This window comes from Hirundo rustica, chromosome 2, assembly GCF_015227805.2.
Source record: "Hirundo rustica isolate bHirRus1 chromosome 2, bHirRus1.pri.v3, whole genome shotgun sequence".
Classification (NCBI taxonomy): domain Eukaryota; kingdom Metazoa; phylum Chordata; class Aves; order Passeriformes; family Hirundinidae; genus Hirundo; species Hirundo rustica.
In genome coordinates, this window is record NC_053451.1 from 103716756 (window position 1) to 103739873 (window position 23118).

The following is a 23118-nucleotide window of genomic DNA, read 5'->3' on the forward strand; positions in this document are numbered from 1 at the left end:
CCTGGAGGTGTAAGCCCCTGGCTTCTTCTGCCTCTGTACTTGAGGCCCTGACATGCAGACTTCTGTTGCTCCAAGAAATATGGGAACTTGTGGCACCAACAACGGGAAGACTGCAAAAATTTCCTGGCACATGGAAGATAAAACCTTCTAATCCCCATGTTATAAGAAACACTTTACTGGATGTTGGCTTTGCTGCATTGGCTAACCACTAGGTGCTAATGCCATTTCAACTTAGTAGTGTTGAAAATTGCTTTAGGTAACACTATTAGCATTTCAATTAAAATTACAGTAGATGAAATCCAAGAAAAGCAGAGGAGGCAGGGCAAGGAGCACAGGCAATTTTTTGTTTCAATCTATTCTTTTATGTGCAGTTCTCAAGTGCATTTACATTTTCTGAATGTGCTTTTGCAACTCCCTTCTGCAGGTGGTTCCTAGAAATCCGTACTCATCCATAGTGATCACCAGCCATTGGTTCCTTTACCCAAGTGTGCTGTTGGACAGGCAACAGTACCACATATGATGTCAATAAAGAATACTAAATTCTCATTTATAGCTGGATTTGATAATCTTAAGGATCTTTTCCAACGTAAATGATTCTATGAAGAAGGCTTCACTCCTGAGATGAGAAGCTGTTGCTCCAAAGCAGTTAAAGCCTTTCAAAACACAAGTTATGCAAAGCACAAGTCAACATATTGACAATCTTCCACACACTAATATGTTCAAAAAGAAAGACACATAAGTCTATATACCTAATTACAGTGTGATTAACAGCCATCATTAACACACAGAGGGACATTCTCAGCCCAAGTCTAGAACAATGAGCCTACAGCCACTGAGGAGCTCGCAGACTTAGCTGTTCTTTCTACTTGGATTGTGACCCCCCCCCCAAATTAATCAACACCCAGGCAGGCATCATGACCCTGCCTTAGCTCCCAGGTGAGGGTCACCTTCAAGGAAGCTTTGGGAAGCTCTGTATCAGCTCCCAGAGGAACTCAGGAGTATTCCCACCCTTCAGTCTGGACACAGTTGTGTTGCTTACCCCAGCTACCCAGTGAAATGCCTACTGCTTTTGAAGCCTATATGTAAGGAACTGGTGCTCCTAAATTCAGCTCTCCAGTTTTCACCTTGCTTTGTGAAGTAGTGCAGCACAGATGGTCCTGGCAGTTTACTGCTGTGGAAACTATAAATTTCTATCTCTGCTATAATATAGACACCTCTTTACACATATGCCACTTGTATGACAAAGACAAGTTCTAATTCTCTGTTTTGATTTTATGCTCTGCATCAGAAGATGCTGACATTTAACTATTTAGGCTGCAATTGACAGTTTTAAATTTATTCATCACACTGTGACTGGTCAAATATGCAGAAGCACTACTGAAGTTGTTACTTACTATCAACAGTAAGACCTGAAGATGGGGTAAAATGCAGTGTAACCTCAGTGAAGAAATAATTTGACAAAGTAGAGGATGTCAGGATGCTAATAAACATAAGATGATTTACAGCTCTATTTCAGAAAAAACTTTGTGCCTGATGACCCAGTATGAAAAGAAAGAACTGCAACAGTCTTGGCTTCAATATAGACTTAGAAGCTTTAATCAAATTGTCTGCCTCCTTTTTGCAACTATTTTTCCTTCTGAAAATGGGCACATTATCCTGCTATGGTGACACAGTAAAAGCATTGTATGCAAGCAGGTACCTATTAAAGTGTTATCCTCTAATTATAGCAATATAAATTGAAATAAATGTAGTTTTATAGAGTTTTTACAAGACATGTCAGGCTTTAACAGAGTGGCCACCAAGACATGGTTGTTATACAACCACCACTAGATGGCAAAGTCATACTGCTCTCTCTCTGGACGCTATTACTGATTAAAATGAAATTTATGTTTCCTCGAGTCTCAAGACAGAGTGAAGAACAAACCAGGAATGTCAATAAGAAACACAAATATGATCACGATTCTGTAGTCAAAGAAGTGCATGACAAATTCAAGCTAGTTAAATTATAGCATATTGATTCCTAGTAAATTGTATACTAGTGTGTGTTGCATTTCTACTAACAGCTTAAGTCTGTAGGAGAGGAAAATTTACTTTTTAAAGCACCAAAAGCTGGAACACATCACAGTAATAAGAAAACTACCAGGAGATTGGACATATTTGTTTTGGTTTTTAATGGGTGCCTGCAGTAGGGAAAGCAGTAGTGCTGCTGCAGAGTTTTTATAAACTGACTGACTAAAGGGATTAAAGAATTCCAGCCACAGTTATGTTTCCACCACAACTGCAATACAAATGAAAACTCTGAGAGCATGCCCAGTGATTTGTATTTTTACATGAATGGAACTGGAATCTGGCTTCCGAGTTCAGGACTGTCAAGTGCGTAGATTCTTTAACTAAGTTTTGTGATAAAAATAAATCATGCAGGCACTTTTGAAAATTAGTATGGAGAGGTCATTTTAAAATTACAAATATATGTTCAGCTCTCAGTATCTACACACAATTCAGTATAACTTATCACAAAATCAGTTTTGCTAGCACTCATCTGTTTGGAAAACAGGATCAGCCCCTTAATACATTTGCAACACCTTTATCTACATAACCATTCAGGGTAACTCCTTTTAGTTTCATACTCATGGCTATGAAAGTATTGAAAACCAAGAATCTATGGTCCATAACCTAGAGCAGGAGCCAGATCCAGCATTCATGCAGATCTGCAAGACTTAAGATTGCAGCTCAGAGGAGGCCACTGTATGACACTGTTTTATAGATGTTCTAAAAAGCTCTGTGTCTCTAGAATAAATCAGATGTGTAGTGAATGCAGTTTCCTCCTGCAGGTATTATCAGACTCCACATACTGTGTCTGTACTGCAAGGACATGCACACAATCAACTTCAGCCAGGGAACAAAACCAAAAAAATCAGAAAGCTGAAGTATCACACTTGCTGTGATTAAACGTGATTAAGGGGCAAACAAGGTTATTTTGAAATGGTAGAGATGGCTGACTGAAATATATTTAAAGCCCATCACCGTCATTCACGGTTAACAACTATTTGCATTTTGATTGTGATTTATTAGTTGTTGTCTACACATCTGCTTGCCAATTTTGATACAGATGAATTCTATCTAAGTTTGAATACACTTAATTTATATTGAGATGTGCTCACTGACATGAGCTGTAAAAATCAACTACACTTTACCTGATCCTTGTTTGATGACAGGAGCTGATGGAGGCGGTGGTTTCTTCGGTCTCTAAAATTGAATAACAGAAGAAAACAGGTTGCTTCAAAAGGCCTGTAAATCTCATTCACACAGAGGCTGGAGTTAATAATAAAGTGCTTAACATTAATAATTGCAAGTCATGAGACTAGAGATCTGTCACATTTCTCCTGAAATAACTTCATTAAAATTAATTTGAAGAAAGAAAATAGCATTGACAAATAAAATATCATTTTTGTACTTGCAATTGAAATTCTCCTGCTGAGGGGTTAAAAAAAGTTCATTTTGTGTACCTTAAGACTGGAGGAATATATGACCTTTGATCTAATGAAGAAGTCTATTTCTTTAAAATTTAACCTTGTAAATATTCCTACCCGTTTTGGAAAAAAACCCCAAAGACAAAGAAACTCCAAGATACCTGTGGGAAAACCTGAGGTATTTTCAGACCCATAAACGAGGCAAAAATGCAGAACCCAGAAAATACAGCAAAGGTTACTCTTTATTCACTTACTAGGATATATTTAGAGTTCCAGTTGTGAAAGATCAGAATTTTAGATGTTTGGTGAAATTAAACCAATTATTCCAACTAATCTGTCCTTTATTTATACTTTTACCTTCTCTGTTATGATGATTTTCCTAATAGATCTGTGCTGGGGGACTGATGCTGATGTGTGTGAATGCACGCACAGCACACTGCCAGTCACCACGTGTGTGTTGGAATGAGAACAAAACCAAAGGGAGCATCATGCTAGATCACATGACACACTTTACCTCTCACTTCAAAAAAACCTCAACAAACCATCAAGATTATTGTAGATATTTTAAGCAAAAAAACCCTGATTTTTTTTCCATATGTTTATCCTTTTTTCCTGAGAAGGACTTTCTTTCCTTTGCCACAGAGTGATGACAATCACTTTCACTACATTGCTGGCTATGTAGCACTGTATATTGTCTTGTGGAACAAATGTGGAATAAAATGATTTTTCCAGATATGCACAGCTTTGCCAAACTTCAATCAGCCATTTAGGCTAGGATTTTCTCTCAAACTCTTATTGATCCCTGCCCTCCCTCAATTATTTTCTATCTGTTTGCCAAAGCTTTTGAGAAAGATCAATTGCTTTGTTCACTTTAATTAGTTCAGTGTCTGCCTTAGAATTCTCAGATCTTGTCTGGGTGTTGAAAGCAGCTACGAAGGATGAGTACTTGCCACATGCCCTTCCAAGGGATCTCTCTCAAATCTAGCAAATGTATTCATCTCTGGAGAAAAAAAAAAACAAACCAGTTTTTGCCCAAGCAAGGTAAGCATAACATCCTGAATCTCAAAGTTGTCATCCAGCAACCTTCAAGTTTCTCCTACCATCTTACCAGATCACCTTCCATCACCAACCTGAGAAGGCTGTGGCCAAGAACTCAGGAGATCAGAATGACTTGTTACAGCCTGGCTGCCTTGGGCCATTGCCCACAAACGCTGAGTCCCTTAAACTCTCACAGACACTTCTACAAAAATTTGGGCAACATGGTTTAAGGTTTAAAGGCAGAAAAGTGAAGAAAAATTTGGAAAGGAAATGAGACAGAGACAATGCATGTGCTGTGATAGGCATTAGGAGTTCTGTTGATAATGGCTGCAGAGTGAAATAGTTGATGCTGAGGATTCAGCAGTACAGTACCAGCATTTGGGGTTTTACTGTGGAGTGGTGTGAGACTGATCCCAGCAGGACTGACCACACATCAGCAGCTGGAATACAAGAGATGCACTCCCTTAGCACATCTTCTGGCTTAGTTCTCTCCTGTAAGGGGTCTAAGTTATGTCCCCTGAGACTTTTACTATGTCCCCTGCACTCTGTCTCCCAAACAAGTGCAGACGGACAAGTGGCAGATTCACTACGGTCACTCCTGAATAAAACCAAAGCTCTTACGTAGACAGACACCAAGGAGAAAAGGTCCTATGGCTCATTTGACAAAGTGGCTTGAACTGAAAGCTGAAGAGGGAAATAGATTGTTTCAAAAGGACAGACCAAGGTCAGGAAGGGTGTAGTGTGAAGGAGCCTTAAAAGACTCCTTAGGGAAACATGAAGAAGCAAGAAGGATTTACAAGGGTCTGTGGCTGGATGAGGTAACCAAGAAGGTGATGGAGACAGACTAGAAATTAAGCCAACTGAAAGGGAACCAGGATTGGTTGGACAAAAAGAGAACAAAACTACAGAGCAGGGACAAAGAGTAAAAGGGGGGAGGAAAAAAAGCAGTATAAAGAAATTTGGTGCAGGGATAGAAAGTAAATCCAGATGGTGATTTGGACTCAGGTAGGGAGCTCTGGGGAAAATCCTGTAATGGAGACCACCTGAGAGGTGGAGATTGGACTAGGCAGCTTCAGAAAAGGCCTCGAACAAATAGGCATGTGTTGAAAAGAGTCAGGCTTGGAAAACTGAGGACTGAACAAGGAGATGGGAAGAGATCCCAAGCTTTTGTTGAACAGACAGAAGAACTATTGCAACAAATACTTTCAGACCATGGGATGGAATCCAAGGTTTCTGGATCACATCAGAAAATACCTGCCAAAATCACTGGTAAAGTATTTATCTCCTTCCCTTTTAGCACTGATTCAAGCAAAGAGAGATGGTCTATAGTCCTACCAGTTACTTCTCAAGTGGCTAGATCTGTGGCATTTCAAAAAAATTAATAAAATTCTATTCTCCACAGTTAGAGCAAACCTAGCTGCAATTTCCAAGTGTCTGAATATCTAATTTACTCTACAAGTTATATTCAATTGTACTTTAAAAATCACTTAAAAGATACACAGTTTTTAAGTTCAAAATGACTGAATAATTACATCACAAAAAATAGATAGCAGTAAGGATTTTTTTCTTCTATAATAGGCTCACTATGTCTTCAGGTGTTTGATTTCTGCCTTTTCTAGAAATCAGCTGCTTTTATTTTTAGGCCTAAAGCCAGGATATGCACTCTGCTGTGGAATTGCCTTTTCATCTCCCACAGGTTTTGCTGCTCTTCTCCCTTCCTTTTCAGTAATTATCATGTTAGCCTCTGTGAGTTAATAGTTGCTTTATTAAGCTTTCCAAGTTATTTAACTTTTGCCTTTGGCATCCAATTTTATTGCCAATGAGTGAAGCTGGGTGTCAGTAAGTTTTGGTTTCATCACAGAATGCTTACACTATCACTGTGAAATACTCATCAAAAGCCTGATTGCAAGCTTGTGATATCTCACAGGTGACTCAAAAAGTTCCTAAAAATGGAATGGATTTTGGGGGAAGAAATCCATTACTTTATTCCAGGAAACCACAAGATTTCTAAATACTGTATGGCAAATAACAATGCCATCTTTTTCAAATAAATAGGAGTTGAAAAATCTTCTACAGAGGTTTTATACCTTCTTTTTTAGTAAATCTGAGAGGTAAAGAAATATGCCCGTGAGACACCAAAAGCTTATTATTTTTCAAATTATTTTTTCAAATTTTCAAATAATAATTATTTTTCAAATTACACGGTTAAAAATCTCACCCTTTTTGTTCTGGAACAGTGTTTGACTGCTGTCCATCAGCATGCAGGTGATACTCTTAACTTTTCATATTCCACCACAAAAACAACGGAGAAGATTAAAGAATTCTGGATATCATTGCATCACATGACTTATTCCTGGGACCTCCAGTTGTTCTCTCACTCTCAAACTCGTAGGACACAGGACAGAGGGCTTTCAGAGCAGAACAGTGGAGGTGGGGTGACTGGATGGACAAATCAAACCCTTCAAGGAAACTCCGTAATATGACTTTGAGTGCTACACATTCTTTTCATGGACGCTTTCCAACCCAGAATTTTTGGTTTTCCTTTATGCTTTTATATTATTAGATGAGAAGTAAAACTTTGTCAAAATCACATATCTGAAAGAAGATTTCTTTTAGCTCTGCTTTCATTCTGAATTTTCGAGTGAAAATGAAAGAATATATTGCTTACCTCTTTTTCAAAATCTGAGGGGAGTAGCTTGACAAAGTTATCTGGAAAAACACCTCTTCTGCCATTGAGTTCTCCTTCCCACCAACCCACATCAATGCAATCCTAGAAAACAGTAAAATAAAATGAAAACCATAGTGTGCTTGTGCACTGAACAGATTTTTGAGCTGAAGTACTCTCTTGCATAATGTCCTCCCTGTTTGCTAGAACATGACAATTTGCTGGAGTGCCAGGTTAACAGGGTAATCTATCAGACAAAAACTTCAATAACCATCCTGCATTCCATTATCACACAGAGCAGCTAGGAAAGAACAATGAACATGCTGTAAGAGCTCAAGACCTTGTCTGTGTCTAAATAAAAAAAAGCTAGTTCACCATTTGATCTATTAAACAAGTCAGCATTTTGAGCACGCTGGACCCTATGTCTCTCTGACTTCATCCTGCAGAAAGACAATAACTTAATTAAGCATCATACATCAGGGGATAAAAAAGTGCCATTATTTCCCACACTTTCAAAAAAAGCTTGACGCAATGGAATTATTAAATTCCATCTCACTCCAATTAATAAGGCATCATGCACCTGATTAATACCAGGCGTCACCTTCTTTCTCTGCAGCATTTCTAAGCAGTACAATGCAGTGTATAGCAAAACAACGTACAGATAAATAAGTGAATAAGTAACATCAGTGCGTCTAAATGTTAAAAAAATAGCGCAATTATTTTCGTTATGAATAATAATAGAAGAGAAGCCACAACATTTTAGAGAAGGTTGGAACCGTTCTGTAAGTCCTCAGTGCTCCATATTTAGTTTTTTGTGTGTGTGTGTTTGCTACATAGAACACTTCCTGTTGAGATTTTCCACATTCTTTTTTCCTGAAAGCTCAAGCCGAAACAGCTCAGCTGTCTTCCAAAATACAATTACAGGAAAGTCACCCATTGTCTGCTCAGTCTTAGAACCACTTCAGCCAATTTTTGCAGTTGGCTCAACATCAGGCTGGCCAACCTTTCCTGGTTTCCATAAAATCTTTTATTTCAGCTGCTAAACTGATGACAGAACAATGCAGGTTAACTTAGTGAGGTGTACTTAATACCAAGTCTTAAAAATATTGTTCACAATGATTGTGCTTCTTGGTATTTTTCTGTAAGTTACAACAGACAAACACTGGATAATATTTGAGAGAAAACACACTGGCATTAAAGATGATTGCTTTTATGCTTTGGGGTTGGTTTTTGTTACTTTTCTGTTCTAGACTCTTTATTTAGCTTATTTATTCCTCCTGGTCTCTTGAGTATGTGCTAACTAAACACACCAGCTAAGGCTCTTACATTCATGTCTGTTTTGGTGTGTTGGGCTTTTTCCCCCCTCCTATCTCAGTATTTTTCTCTGATGTAATGCAGGCACGAAACAATCCTTTCATTCCTTTTTTTTGATAATCTTTTCTCATGCCTAATCTTTGCCTTTCTGTACTTCTCCCTTCCCTTTAGCAGGGTGGCCTCCACCAGGGAGGACATTTCCTTGGCCTTCCCACAGTTATTTAGGAGGTATTTACCAGCTCTGTAAGACCTTTGTCAGTGACCAAGGCTGATTCTTGACCAGCTGATGTTTTCAAAACATCACAGGGCTGGCAAGGGCTCCATGGAGGATCAAGATAATCAGCTGAGCCTAGCATGGGCAGGCAGTGTTCAGGACTCTCCTCTTGCTGCAGAGCCAGCAGCCCTCATTCCTGGTGTGAAGGTGCTCTCCCACTTGCACAGCCTGATAATCAGTGCACTCAACTGTTCTATCACATGGTGTTGTTTTATAATGCCCTCCACCCCCTACGTCGCTAATCTGAAATTGCCTAAACATTTATGACCCAATTCAGACTTTGAAAAATATGAAGAATAATTCAAGCATCCAGAGACGAAAAGCTTGTGCTTCAACTGACTGCACAGCTTAGTGCTAGCTAATAATCCTGACTAAACAGCACACGGCATGACATATATGCTTTTTAGGTAGAATTTTTTAATGCTCTTAGGAAACACAAATATTACTCCTACTTCTTCATTTTATTAACACACGTGAATTCTTCCTCGATGCTTTTTGTAAAGCTCATTTGTTTCCATGAAGCTGCTGTTTGTGTCACACATTCATAAATCCCAAACAGCTGCAGATTTGCTTTTTTTCCCTCTCCAGACTGTCACCCAGGCTTACGCAGCCAATCACCAGGGCGGATTTTCATACAGCAAGTAAATCTCTTTAGGCCATTTCTCTTTAATTTTCTCATTGAGTTCACTTGCAAGAGGAGGCTTATTGGTCACTGAGAAAAAAAAAATAAAATAGAGATTTCAGAAATTAAAAGCTACTGAAGAAATCTGGTGAAGAATCTCCATGGTGGTGCCCTCCTCCTACCCAGAGCTGCAGGCTTGCCATGCCCCAGCACCCCTGAAAGCCAAGCTAAGGTGCTGGCAGAAGGCAGCACCCTAACTGTGGGACAGAGCAGCACACAAGCACACCTGAGTTACAGCTCCACGAGCTGCCACAAGTACTGACAAAGGGCACAGCTGTGAAACACAATCAAAGCAACGTGTTTAAAACAACGTGTCTGCTTGTCAACACTGAGCAGAAAACACTCCAATTCTTCCAGATTGCCATCAGCCATGCAACCTTAACCATACTGTCTTTTTTAACATATCTAGTGTTCATGTGTTCAAGTACAGCAAAATGGCTGTAATTTCAAAACGCAAATTTTATAGAAAAGCTATCAAGAAATCCAGTGTCAAGACTGACAAATCTTTATTAATAACCCCAAATTTCTTAACAAACCAAATGGATCTCTGCTTTATCTCCATGTCATCTTGTCAGACTCATATAACAAACAAACAAAAATCAGATTATGAAATATTCCCAAAGTCCTATGAAGAAAAGATATTCCAAGTACTAGAAATAGATTGTTGTTTCCTTTAAGAAAAAAACCGTCACAAAATATTTACAAACTGGAAGGAGTATGACATGGCAAAAAAGACTGAAATTCATCAAGTTGGGTGGTAGCTGGGTCAACAGTTAGATGCTCTAAAAATCAGCTCCTACCAAAGCTTAATTTGGAGACTATACCCATGTACTCATTGCAGTGACAGTGCAATCAAAGACACTGGAGAAATCCACTGCTAGTTCACATTGCCAATCCTGCTTTGATTGTTCAAGCAGAGGCATATTCATGAAACAGAGCAATTAAAAATCTTGAGGGAGATTTTGGTATTTTCTCATTAAAATACAGATCTTGGTTTTATCCTCATTTCTAGTGAAGTAAAATCATAAGAACAGTAAAATCATAAAAACAGTTTAGGATGAAAATTACCTTTAAGATCATTGAATTCATCTGTCATCCCAGCACTGCCAAGTGCACCTCTAAAGCATGTCCCTAAGTGCCACATCTACATGTCTTCTCCAGGGATGGAGATTGCACCACTTCCCTGGGCAGCCTGTTCCAGTGCTTGACAACTCCCTTGGTGACAAAACTGTTCCCAGTACCTAATCTAAAACTCCTCTGGCACAGCTCGAGGCCTGACACTTGTGACTTGTGACAGCCTCACACCAATCACACCAGGGCACCTGGACAGTGGGGCAGTCACAGAGGAGAGGTTCTGCTGTGCTGGGCAGGAACTCGCTGCCATTGCCCCGTCCCTTCAGTCAGGCAGGGCAAGGAGAGGGAATCCCCCATGCCATGCATCCCCTCTGCCTGTGGGACCTGCCCCAGGGAAGGCAGGGAGTGATTCCAGCTGTCACATCCATCCCACAGCCCATCTCATTCCAAGCTCAGCAGTTCCCAAATAAAGGATAAAAAACTGAATATACTGGGTTTACTAGCAGCATTCATTTTGTGCTAAATATTTGGGAAAAAATTGGACAAAACATAGAGAAGGGAAAGACTAAAGTGTTGAGGAATTTTTGAGATGTTTAAACTTTATAAGAAATATTACACAAAATATAAGGTACTAAAATGTCAGCCTGGGCTGGAACACTTATATAGGTCAGAGGAAAAGGTGAATCTGGGAGAAGCGGAAACTACTAGAAAGTCAGAATATAGCTAACTTTTCATGTGGCCAAGCATTTTAAGAGTACACACAAGTGAAATAAAAAACATCAGTCCTTTCCTTGACATGAAGAATAAGAAGACCTATTCTTCATGGAATTAGCAGTGAGACATGCAAGCTGTGAATAAAACTGGAAGAGAGAATCATCTAGAGAACTCTTTTTTTCCAGCAGAGAACATCAAAAAAGAAAACAAAATACAAACCCAAACCAACGGTAAAACAAGAAAGATAAAAACACAGTTCTACTCTGAATCTTACGTCTGTGGTGACTAAAAGAGGAGGGACAGAGGAGAGGGGAAGAAAAAGATACATGAGTAGAGAGACCAGCCAAAAGCCATGCAGAGGTATTTTAACACAGGCAAAGAAAGTTTCCATTTGGAGCACCAGATTTATCACACTGTTACTGAATGGAAGTGAAATACAGTGAGATACATAAGTAGGGTTGCCAGCATAAGATCATGGCTTAGTCACCTTTTAGCAACTGCAGTGATCCTGCAGCCACTCTCACACTGATGAAGAAAAGTCATAAAATGGTAGAGTCAGGCTTTCTCCTCTTCTGGGTGAAAGGATCATGACATTGCTTGGTCTTTTATGCACACAGCATCCTATATTAAAGGGTTTCCTAGCAGCAGAACTACTGCTCTGTACTAGAGCAGACATTGTGCTCTTCCTTCCCTTGGCGCTCTCAATTCAACAGGAAAAGAGCCGAAAATGGTGGAGATTGACCAAAAAGCCCAGAATAAGGCAGTTTGACAGATCCTGCACTCTCTGAACAGAAGCAGCTGCACCCACACAGACACCACTGACACAACACTGGCCCATGTCACCCCCCAGCACAGGAGTCCACTTCTCACCAGCCAAGAACACAAACCTCCCTTTGCCCAAACACCATCCCTGGCTTTCTTTGATGGTAAAAGGGGGATAAGGCAGAGCTGTCAGTCCCCTTTAGTACCTGATACCACATTAAAGACCGTGAAATTAAGAGGCTCAGGTTCATACCCGGCAGGTGACGTGTTTCTCATGCCAAACTGTGTCCCACCTACAAGCTTGGTGGTGACTGATGACCCCACTACACAAACGTGACTGAACTGTCCCTGCTGGAAATGCTTACAGCTTCACAGCCTTTCCCTCTGCTCCAAGGAGGCAGGAGTTTCATATGCCCCGAAGATGGAGGGGGTTTATTTCTCTCTTAAGAAACCAGACTTGGTTATTAGAGATGGGTTTATTTATAGCCCACACTGCTATTTGCACTCTAGGCCTGAGCCAGATTAAAGGAACATGAAGGAAACCAACATTTTTGCTGAAAATGCAAAGCAGCACTTCTGGTTGTGAACATATTTATAATAAAACTCTACTATTTGGATTTTTTTCATTATTTTACCAGGAATCAATAAGGCATGCAAGATTACTATAATTTAAGTGTCAGACAGGTTTCCAGTGTATGCTTTCTTCCAAGGACTATGCATCATTCTACCTCATTTTTTCGCTCTTTTTGTCTTGAAGCCACTTACAGGAGAGTTACTGTATGCCATGAGACTGTTCTTAATCACTATCATGGGTTGGCACAATTTTGTTTTCTAGATACAGAGAAATGTAAAATGTTTTGCCCTGCCCTGACCGTAGCGTGGGTTGTGGGGGGAGGACAAGGACCTATCAAAAGCTGGCTGGGATATCGGCAGCTAAGTTACCAATGAGAACTGTCAGTGCGACTTTGGCAGGAACATTTAAAACTGATCTGCTGCTGACCGCCCGCTCTCTCGCTTTAGGATCAGCCATGAGCTAACATCGGGGGTGGCGGGCGGCCTCGGGCCGGGCCTCGCTGCCCTTTGGGCGGCCGGGCTGGGCCTGGCCGGGGCTCTGAGGGCCGCTGCCCGCACAGGGAGAGCCGGGGCCGGCTGAGCCCCTTTCCCTCGCTGCGGGCAGGGGAGAGGGGCGGCTGCAGCTCGGCAGTGCGGGGCCGTGTGCTCACACCACGGCAGAAGGGGCCAAAACATGGCCCAGCTTAATCACCGCTGGCAGTGGAGAAAGCAAGCCGGCAGCTCCATAACAACTCTGAGCTGGACTGCCCTGGATGAGACCGAGGGGTGGAAAAAAGGACCTTTACCAGCTTCCTCCATCAGCACGGCCTTGCATTTATTCTTCAGCCCCGCAGCCTGGCGCCTCCACGTGGCCTTTGCAAGCCCGGGCAAATTTAACCCTTTACTAGCAACACGAAACTTTTAAAGCACAATTCTTCCTTGAGAAAAAGAAGAAAGAAAAAAACAGAGGGTACATGGAACAGACACTGCATGAAGTCAGTTAGATGAGAAGTGAAAGAACTAGTAATATTGGAATAGGATAGAAGAAGTGGACATTTTTAATCGGACTTTTCTAAGGTAAATTATGAAGAAATAAACTGTTCTTTGCAGCATCTTAATATTATTTGGGTAGAATGTTATTCTAATCAAAATTAAGGACTGATGTAATAGAGATTTATTTGGGAACTCTGAAACCCCCGCTCCTGGGTCAAAAGGAGGTCTCAGCCTTTTGAGACAAAGATAATTTTAGATCAGAAGAAGTATTCATAACTAGTACCTCAGATACACTGAGAAGCTCTGCTGATAGAACATCACAGTTTGCGAAAACTCCTGGCGGCAGCAGAATGTGTAACATTGAGAGCACTGGACTATTGTGTCTTGTAGCAAACGTCTTCATAAAAAGATCTTGGAAGGACTCTTCTCCTAAAGTAATGAGTGATTATGTCCAAATAGTGAAACTGACTGAAAAACCTAAGTTGTGTCTTTTTACGTTGTTCAATAAGAAAGTTAATAGTTTGTAAGAGGAAAGACGCGTGTTTTAAGGTATCATTCTCTTTTAGTTTAAGTTTTCTTGTTTCTCAACTTTTTTTTTTCTTTTCTCAGTCTTTTAATATATGTTAATAAAACTATTTTTGTTCATTTTTAAGCGTAAGCCTGCTTTGTTTATTTTTCTCCTAATCTCTCCCTCCCACAAAAATATTAACACTAAAACCCCTACATTAATTGGTGTTTCTTCCTGGTTTTATTAAATTAAAACCATTACAATCACATAAATAAAAACCTGTAGCTACTTGGCTCTATGTATACATTAAAGTGTGTTCAGAAGCCCACTGGACTTATACCTTGATCATCACTGCAGCCAGCTGCAAGTGCATCAGGACTGCTCTCCCCAGCATTAACAGCCATCTGATACTGGGAATCTACCACGAGCTGAGAAATTTCTGCAGCTTTACCAAAATACAAGGAAGCCTGAGAGGAAGCAGGCATCCACTGCTGTGGCCATGCTTTCCACTTTACTTTAGGGTCAAAGATGTTTCCTGCCTTTTCCTCCAAAGCAGCCAGGCCTTCAAGGCAGCACCCACTCCCTCATCTCTTGCTACCTTTGGAAGCACTGACAATTTCAGGGAGTGCCGTGGCCCAAGTTCATCTCTCCCCTCCCGAACCTACCTTCCAAGCTGCCCCTAGTGAAGAGGAAAGCTTTTGTCAGTATAAGTAAATGAGAGATTTTTTTCTATTCCCCAAGGTCACAAAATGAGTAATAAACTATGCAATTATCTTTCCTATCCATGACTTGAACTGCAGCTGTGTAAACTCTTGAAGAAATACATCTGAAAAAAGCCAATCTTCTCATCTGTAAATAAGACTTCTGTTTTATTCTGCGGGAGCTGATTGCTGCATAGTCTGGTCCTCTGAACATGATGGTACTTTGCAATACTGCTAAAATATGAAACTATAGTTTAGACATCAACTCACAGCTACTCAATTTTTCAGCTCTTTGATTAGAAGTTTTTGATTCAGAAACGTTCAATCACGCAGATTTCATCATTACAGCTAAGACAGAAAGCAACACTAAGAACAAGAAAAAGCAGGCCCCCAGAGAAGTATATGTGAGGCTTATACTGTAGTATCTGTACTGAGATACACCATAATGGTGGCAGGATTTGAGAAAGTATTATTTTTCTGGAAATCTCCATTTGAACACATAGTTCCTTACAAAATAATAATAATAATAATAATAGTAATAATAATAGTAATAATAATAGTAATAATAATAATAATAATAAATCCCAGCAGTTGGCATTTGTATCCATTAATTCTCTGCCTTCCTTCTGCTCTTCTAAAGTTGGTTCTCATCAAGAAGAATGTTGAGCTGGAAAAATTGCATTATTCAGAAAGCCATGAATCCCTCTTATGCTTGCACTGGGAGCTTTCATGTGTTAGCTCTGCAGTGCTGGCAGCCACCCATTAAATTACTGCTAGCCCCATTGTGAGCATCTCTCCAGAAGTCTTTCGACAACAGCTAGCCAACCATCATTTAAAGAAAAACAAACCACCTTTAATGCAAACAAAATGTGTCTGTTGAACTTTTCGAGACATGAACCATAATACACAAAGAGAACCATAAAACATATAAAGGAGTCTGAGGATTAAAGGCCTCTCATATAAAGATAAATCTGGAGGACAAGCCCTCTGCCATTCAGCCCACCCTCACAGGGCACCTGCGGGGCTGCAGCGCTGGGGCCGAGAGGTCCCAACTCTCACAAACACCAGAGAAGGCACTGGATGGGCTCTGTGATTTTCAAACCATCAATAAAAACACACCAGATCTTCATTAATACAACTCGGCATTTGGGGGAAACTACAAAGCCATGTTAAATCAGGGCAAAAAAAAAATCAATAATATTAAAATGTTTCTTTAGAAATTCATGCTGAAAATAAGACTGATCATTCTCAAAATCCAAATTTATCTTAAGAGTTAGAAAAGAATTGATTTTAGAATCTTCATCAATTCTCATTAAACTTGGTAAACTATGAATAAAGGAAAGCCTCTCTCCAGAGGTTTATATTACACTCACATTGTGCTACCCAGGGCTTCTCCAAATGAACAAGGTTTGTTACTTACTATAAGGTCAGTTACTGGGACTGAGAGGTTATAGTACCAAAAAGTGCAAAATTTGTTAAATTCTGTTAAAGAAAATGGCTGTGCTTTAGATCATCTGATTAGTAATCAAGTACTCCTTGGCAGAAACATGATCTTAAAATCTGTCAGAAAGACAGAATGAATCTCTCAGCAACTACTTAATCCAAGATAATTTAGATAAAAGAGATAGCCCAAGAGATAATAAATTTGTCTTCTGAAGCAGTCCTGGAGAAAACCCATTTTCCCTTTACATACTTCTTGCAAATACATGTAGATTATGATATAGTGAAAGAAAAGCATTAAAGAAAACCTCCCAGGCCAGCCCCTAACCTCTGCTGGGCCCCTAACCCAGAGGCTTATCCTGCTCAAATCCTTAACATATCCCCAAAGCCCCAAGTCCTGCATGGATCCTTCCCAGCTCCTGTCAGTTCTCATGCCCAAGCCATACAGAGAACCTTACATCTGATAATGCCAGCTGCATCTTTCAAAGCTTCAGGAGTCAAACAGAAAAATTTTTATTTATCCACAAGCTCCAAGGCTCTACTAAGAAATCCTCATGTCACCCCTGTACAGAAGGAAGCAGGAGAGATAGTTGGAAATTAGACATCATTTCAGCTCTGGTTACACTTCTCTTTCCAGGCTGTGGCTATTACTGGAAGGCACAGCAAGAAGACACCTCTCCAGAAAACTAAGTCTGTTCAAATATTGGCCCAGGTTATTGAACCCTGCAAAAAAGAAACTGGCTGAGAATAATGAATGACCTGCAATACCCAGGACAGTAGAGCAGAGGATCTAACACAGCAGATGTATTTTTTTCTGTTAAATCTGTTTCAGGCTAGGTCTAATCTTTTGACTTTACATTCTGTGACTAAATACTTTAATCAGTAATGAGGCTAAAAAGCTTTGATGAAATATTTGTACAAAGAGGAAGAATTAAGTTGCTTATTGAACAAAACAATCTCTTCTGAGGATTCACTTCATTTGCAATGTTCAGTCAGCAGAATTATTGTGGAGAAATAAATATGTTCCACATCATAAAACTCTAACACTCCAATACTCAAAACTATATTAGCCAACACAAACATGAAAGGTGGTGCTAGTAACAGACATAATTTATGCCCCTGATAAGCCAAGATAAAATATTTATGTAATTACATTTTCCGTAGTTAGAAAGATTATAAAAACCGAGAACAAATCATTTGAAAGATTATTTAATGCTATTGCTACTTAGATTGAAGACATCTTAGGACCAAGGTCCTAATTACAATTACTAATTACTTGGCACTGTATGTGCATTTTTACTTCCCCTTGAAATAGCTTTCCCTGCCCTGAAAAGGTTGGCCTTCAGATAATACCATCAAACCAGCAGGTGAACTCAACATCCAGAATAAAAGAAAGGATGAAGCTAAGCAGTGAATCTAAAGCCCACACTGTGAGCAATAATCACAGTTTTCCAGACACCTCAGCATTTCAGCTACATCTTTTCTAAGTAGAAAAAAAGATTCTTTCCTTTTTTATCTCAAAATATGTCACCTTTTTAGATTAGCTTGGCTGTGTTAAACATACTTACAAACAAAACGCCTTTCCAAAGATGCAAATCTTGAAGCAGTGCATGCATGAGGGATTCTGCCACTTCACCTACATAGCTTGGGATGAATTTGCCTTTGTCAAAATTCAAATTTGGGACCTACCACGAACAAAAGAATCCCCTTCTTTTGAAGTCACTGTTGTAGCACCACAATTGGTGGTGACAAGAAGAGGAAAAGAGAAGTTCAGTGTGTACTTTAAAAAAATATTATAAATATACTAATGAGTTCAGCATTCGAGTGCTGGCTGTTCCACTCTCCCTGGACTAATCACAGGCTTAACAGCTTATTTAAGTGCTTAGCTCGAGCATTTGTGTTTCAGTAATATTTCTAAAGATGCCAATGAAAAGTAAGCTGCACCTGGTCCCCGATTAAACATTGTCAGGCTTTGTCTCTACAGAGACTTTAATGCCCCACTGCTAATCACAGCAGCCAACAAACGCTGCAAGATATGAATAAGTATTACAAAATTATTTATAAACATTTAAAAGTCTTGGCCAAGGACAAGGTTCAAGCAAGAGGAACTACTCAGAGTCTATTTTCCGTAATTTATTGAGTATATAACATAATTTCAGAAAATGAACATTCATTCACTTGATCATCAGTGTGCCTGCAAGTTTTCTATAACTGCTTTAAATCACTCATTTGAGAAACTGCTGATGCTTCTAAGCAATGACACAAGTTCTACCCAGGCACTTGCTGCACACATTGGAGCTATGTCAAAGAGGGCTCGTTTTGCAGGACCTACCCCAGCTGTCATCCCTCATAGCACCATGGCTTGAAACCCAGAAGAACCCAAACCTTCTGATTCCCGTTAGTCAAAACCTACAAAGAGAAGTTTCAGGTCAGGGAAAAGTGACCCTACTGCTACACCAACCTCTCAGCAATCTGCTGGGACAGTCCCACTCCTCCATCACCCGCCCCTGTGTACCCTGTGGTTGCCAGATGCAAGGCGAAAGGGCAGGAGAACCATCCCTTTTAGCAGCCACCTACCATCCATCATGTAAAACTGCACCCTCAGCATGCACAATGTGCAAAATAATTTCTTGTATGGAATCAGCAGCGTGGTACAAGCAGGTTTCCCTATCAGAGGAGGAGGCAGGATGCCCTGAGGGAAAAACTGGTGCCAAGGGAAGTAGTGAAGGGTAGGGGACAAGGAACACAGAAAGCAGATTAGGTGATGAATAATTCATGGATATCTCAGGAGGCTTTATGGTATTGTCCTTTCTGAAGGAAATACCTATTTATTTCCAGAGGCGAGAAGTAAGTGCCTTTATTGCTTACATGCTTCTCTTCAAACACAAAACATCATAAAAGCTTTCTTAAAGTTATCATAAAAGCCTTCTTCAAGCTGGGCATTATTAAATGCTTGATTACTGTATTCCTTTCAGTTTCTGTATGCAAGATTGCTGCAGAAGTTACAAATGTGCAAAATATCTTGTATTAAAACCCCAAAAAGGGGCATCTGCATGACCAAATATTCAGTGTCAACAAAAGTCCATTTTGTTGCTCTGACAGAAAGCCATATTTTTATTTTATTAAACCAGATCATACTTTCTCCTGCATAACCTAAATATTTTGCACGGTTATATTAGTAAAATATTTTTTTAAATGAGCTAGAAGCTTGATTTTAGTTGTCAATCAAGGAAAACCAAAACTACCTGACTATCATGAAGTGTGACTAATTTTTTTCCTTTCTTTCATAGGAAGAAAGAGACAATCTTAAAATTTATTTTGAAAGAAACAGTCTTAAGCTACCACATTTCTGCTTTGAAAAATTCTGTCTCCTTGCCAGTCAGGTGTATTTTTAATGGCCTCAAATATTACCACTCTGTTGGTTTGTTTTTACCCATAGAGGGGAAAATAGTGAAGATTTCATCTTAATAAGGAAGAATTAGTGATACCTACCTATTAATTCATATTTAATGAAAAATTTAAAGTTTTTCTCCTTCATTCCTATTTCTATAGCCGAGGTTTATAAAATATGTCTGTGCTGTTTGTAATCAAAGGAGTAGAGAAAAATTCAGCAATGAATAAAACCCCACAGAAACAATTCCTGGCAATCCTAGCGACTCCCCAGCCCAGCGAAATGTTCGATTGAGTATCAGCAAGTGTCCTTCTCTATCACACTGTCTCCTTCCCCTTCTCATGGCCTCAACTCCCTGGCAGGATTCTTTAACATAGCACTTACTAATTTCATCCCTTTAGGAGCCTCCTGCATCCGTTGGAGCAGCTGTTTTCCTTCACAGCCCTGCCCAGATGAGTTCGCCTTGCCAATCGCTCAGCCAACAAAAGTGCTCTGGACAAGTACCTCCTGCACCAGGATGGGCATTTAAAGATGTTGCAAGAGAGAAAAGCAGTAGAATTGTTTTGGCAAAAGGGCCACGTCCCAGGAACTGCCTATAAGAACAGTCAGGGTTAAATTAACTGCCTCGTGCCTATGTAAAGGATTGGGCAGTATTAAATGCTCTGCATAAGGGCAGATTCCATGCTCTGACAGGGACAAACACACAGAGCACCACTGCAACAGTGAGAAAAGGACATCATGAAAGAAACTATCAGCACTGAATCTCATTGAGTTGTTTCCTTATACTCTTCTACTCGCCTGTAGTTATTTGTCTGTCTTATCACTCGACTGCATGTGCTTCAGGGAAGGAAGTCGCTAAATGTAAAGCATTTTGAACCACTAAACTTGCAAATCTCACAATAAATTATTAACAATAACACCAAAAGCAAAGAGGAGCTTTGCAGAAAGTGATTGCCATTATGCTTATTTTTAAAACTAGGTTTGTGGCTCTTTGCCCCCCAGCACAGAATTAAGCTCTACAAATTGGGTCGCCATTAAATATCTAGTTATCGAAATATCATTAAATATCTAGACCAGATAAACAGTCATGTAAGTTTGTCACTAGTAATTATCCTGTTGTGCTTTTCATGATACCACTGCAGTAACTTTACCAGTACCATTGGAATAGCATCAGCAAAATGACCTTATTAATTCAGAATTAGCAGAATTCCCGTGGATATCAGGGCCGTCCATTGATAATTAGGGTTCAGGTGAGAATATCTTTCTATTGCTGCCAGCTTTTCAAATTTGCAATGATTTTTGAAGCAGCTAATTTTATTTATCCAGACCGTTTTTATTCCTGGGAACAAAGTGCTCTTTACTGCCTAGAGCTCAGGTAGACTGATGCACTACAATGAAATCTTCTTTACATCCTTGCAAGTAAAACTGCTTCTGAATGAGTGCACAGCTGCCAGTGTGTGCTTGATGTATTTGCTTTGAAATTATGCAGCTACTTCTATTGATTCCTCACACAGGTCATTTTCTGTGTGCCAGTGAAGTCTTCAGAATCCTATGCATTTTGTCATAATTTATCAAAGCTATTAATACATTTGTAGAAAAGTAGCTTACAATAGCTATGTCTAAGAGGGCTGGAATAAAAAGTCCTGTAAAATTTTTGTGACAGTTGAAAATGTCACATGAATCTTCTGCTGCTTAGTGGAAATTGTATTTTTTACAAATACAATCTTCAAAATGAATATTTGAGCATGATAAAAGACTTATTTGCCACTTTCCTTCAGCTGCAGGGTGCCGTCATTACCAGTTTTCTTGCCCATACCCAAATGCTGTCAGGAATATTTTGAAGACACTAAAAAAATACCTAAGAAACACAAATGTTTGACAAATACAAACAATACAAAAGTAATCTACAGTGTCAATCTCACGGCCTCATTCATAATTTGAACCTTATGAACATATCTAATCATCAAAATGCACAACCATCACCTTAACTGTAAAGTAAATTACTGTATTTTGCTTTTCATTCTCTTTCTTTCAAAGCTATATTTTTCTCAGACTCATTTTTTGCAAAGCAAAGGTACCAGGTCTATTAGTTTATGGCCTTGAAAATGAAGGTTTTACCCTCCTTTACAATTCTGACCAATGTTTTCAGGGTTTTTACATTATTCTACATCAAGTAATTAAAGGAATAACATTTGCCCACTTTTATGTCCACTTATTAATAAATAAAACCTCTTCTAAGTATTTACAAGGGGATTTGCTTTACTGGGGAAAAGAAGGAAAGAAAAACCTTTTCCAGAAATTTTTGGAATAGATGTTTGTAAAGTTTCTGCTTTTCTTCAGTCTTTTAGGTACATTTTAACTAAGATATGTTTGGACTCTATCTCATAATGCATATTTTCCAAATAACTGGCAATTATTTTTGGTTATCGGTTTTGCATAATGCCATCCTTCACCCTGTATCTCCCCAAACACATACCATTCTGACCTCTAAGTGATCAGCCTCTACTGACTTTCTTCAGCTCTCAAATAAACCTTTCCAGCACGTTCTCCAGGTGATTAGGGAGGTCACTTGTGATTCAGCAAATCTGTCCGAAGTATTCTTTAGCTATTTCAAAGAAACCTCAGATATTCAAATTCTCTTATCACAGAGATCTATTGAGAAGTTCTGACCAGCTTGTGATTCAAGATCTCAACATCCATCAAAACAGTGAGAACTTGAAACAGAGTCTGCAAAGGCCACGACAAAAAAAAAAGAAAAAAAGAAAAAAAAAAGGTTTGCCCTTTATATTAAAGAGATATTTTATGATCTTGATTTTATGATCTTGACAAAGGGACTTTTATAACTAATTCAACTGAATAAAAGAGAGAAATATGCTATACACTCTTATCTCTTTTATCTGTGGATACTGTTAAAATGGCAATATTGAATTCTGCATTTACTGATTCTACACCTTTCCACAAAATTAGGTCCTAGCATTTCAAGATGAATATTAGACTAACAGCTTCCTCACATGCCCATTGTCACATGTCACATGCACCTGTACACAGGCTCTTGCAGGAACTTCCCATTTAGCTCATTTAATCCATCCCCTTTTGTCTTACCACTTTTCAAGTGCTACCTCATCTTCGTGCTTTTAAGATTACTGTAATGCATTTTACTTTCTTTTAATGAGATTTCTCTCCCATTCTTCTGTCACTCACTCATTACCTCAGCCACTCCCACACACTTTCACCAATGCTGTTGTTTCCAACTAAAACCAAATTCAGAATGAGTTAAAATGGTGAGTCTTCAACACTCCCATGGATTTAACTGTGGAAAAACAGACTAGTCTAGTGACAGAATTTTTATGCTGGGAATCTATATCCCTTTTCGGTTTTAGTGATTTCAACAAAATACATTATTTTACGATAATGCATCTGTGGTTGTAGGAAGTACTGTGACACCCATCTGTTTCCTTGAAAGTACCAGTGTTCTCTCTTTGAGTCTAAATAATTGGGAAGAATAAATGCTGTCTAATGCTTTCTAGCAAAGAAAGCAAA

The 23118-nt window shown here is 39.4% G+C and overlaps 1 protein-coding gene across 3 annotated transcripts in view; it reads right to left on the reverse strand.

The window, feature by feature from the left end:
* SH3KBP1 (SH3 domain containing kinase binding protein 1) overlaps positions 1-23118 on the reverse strand; it is a 211615-nt gene that overhangs the window by 28996 nt on the left and 159501 nt on the right. For all 3 annotated transcript variants that reach the window (XM_040055024.2, XM_040055023.2, XM_040055022.2), the window contains 2 exons: positions 7177-7278; positions 3195-3246 (listed from right to left, as the gene is read on the reverse strand). In XM_040055024.2, coding sequence (XP_039910958.1) covers positions 3195-3246; positions 7177-7278 — 154 coding nt within the window. The remainder of the gene's footprint in view (positions 1-3194; positions 3247-7176; positions 7279-23118) is intronic.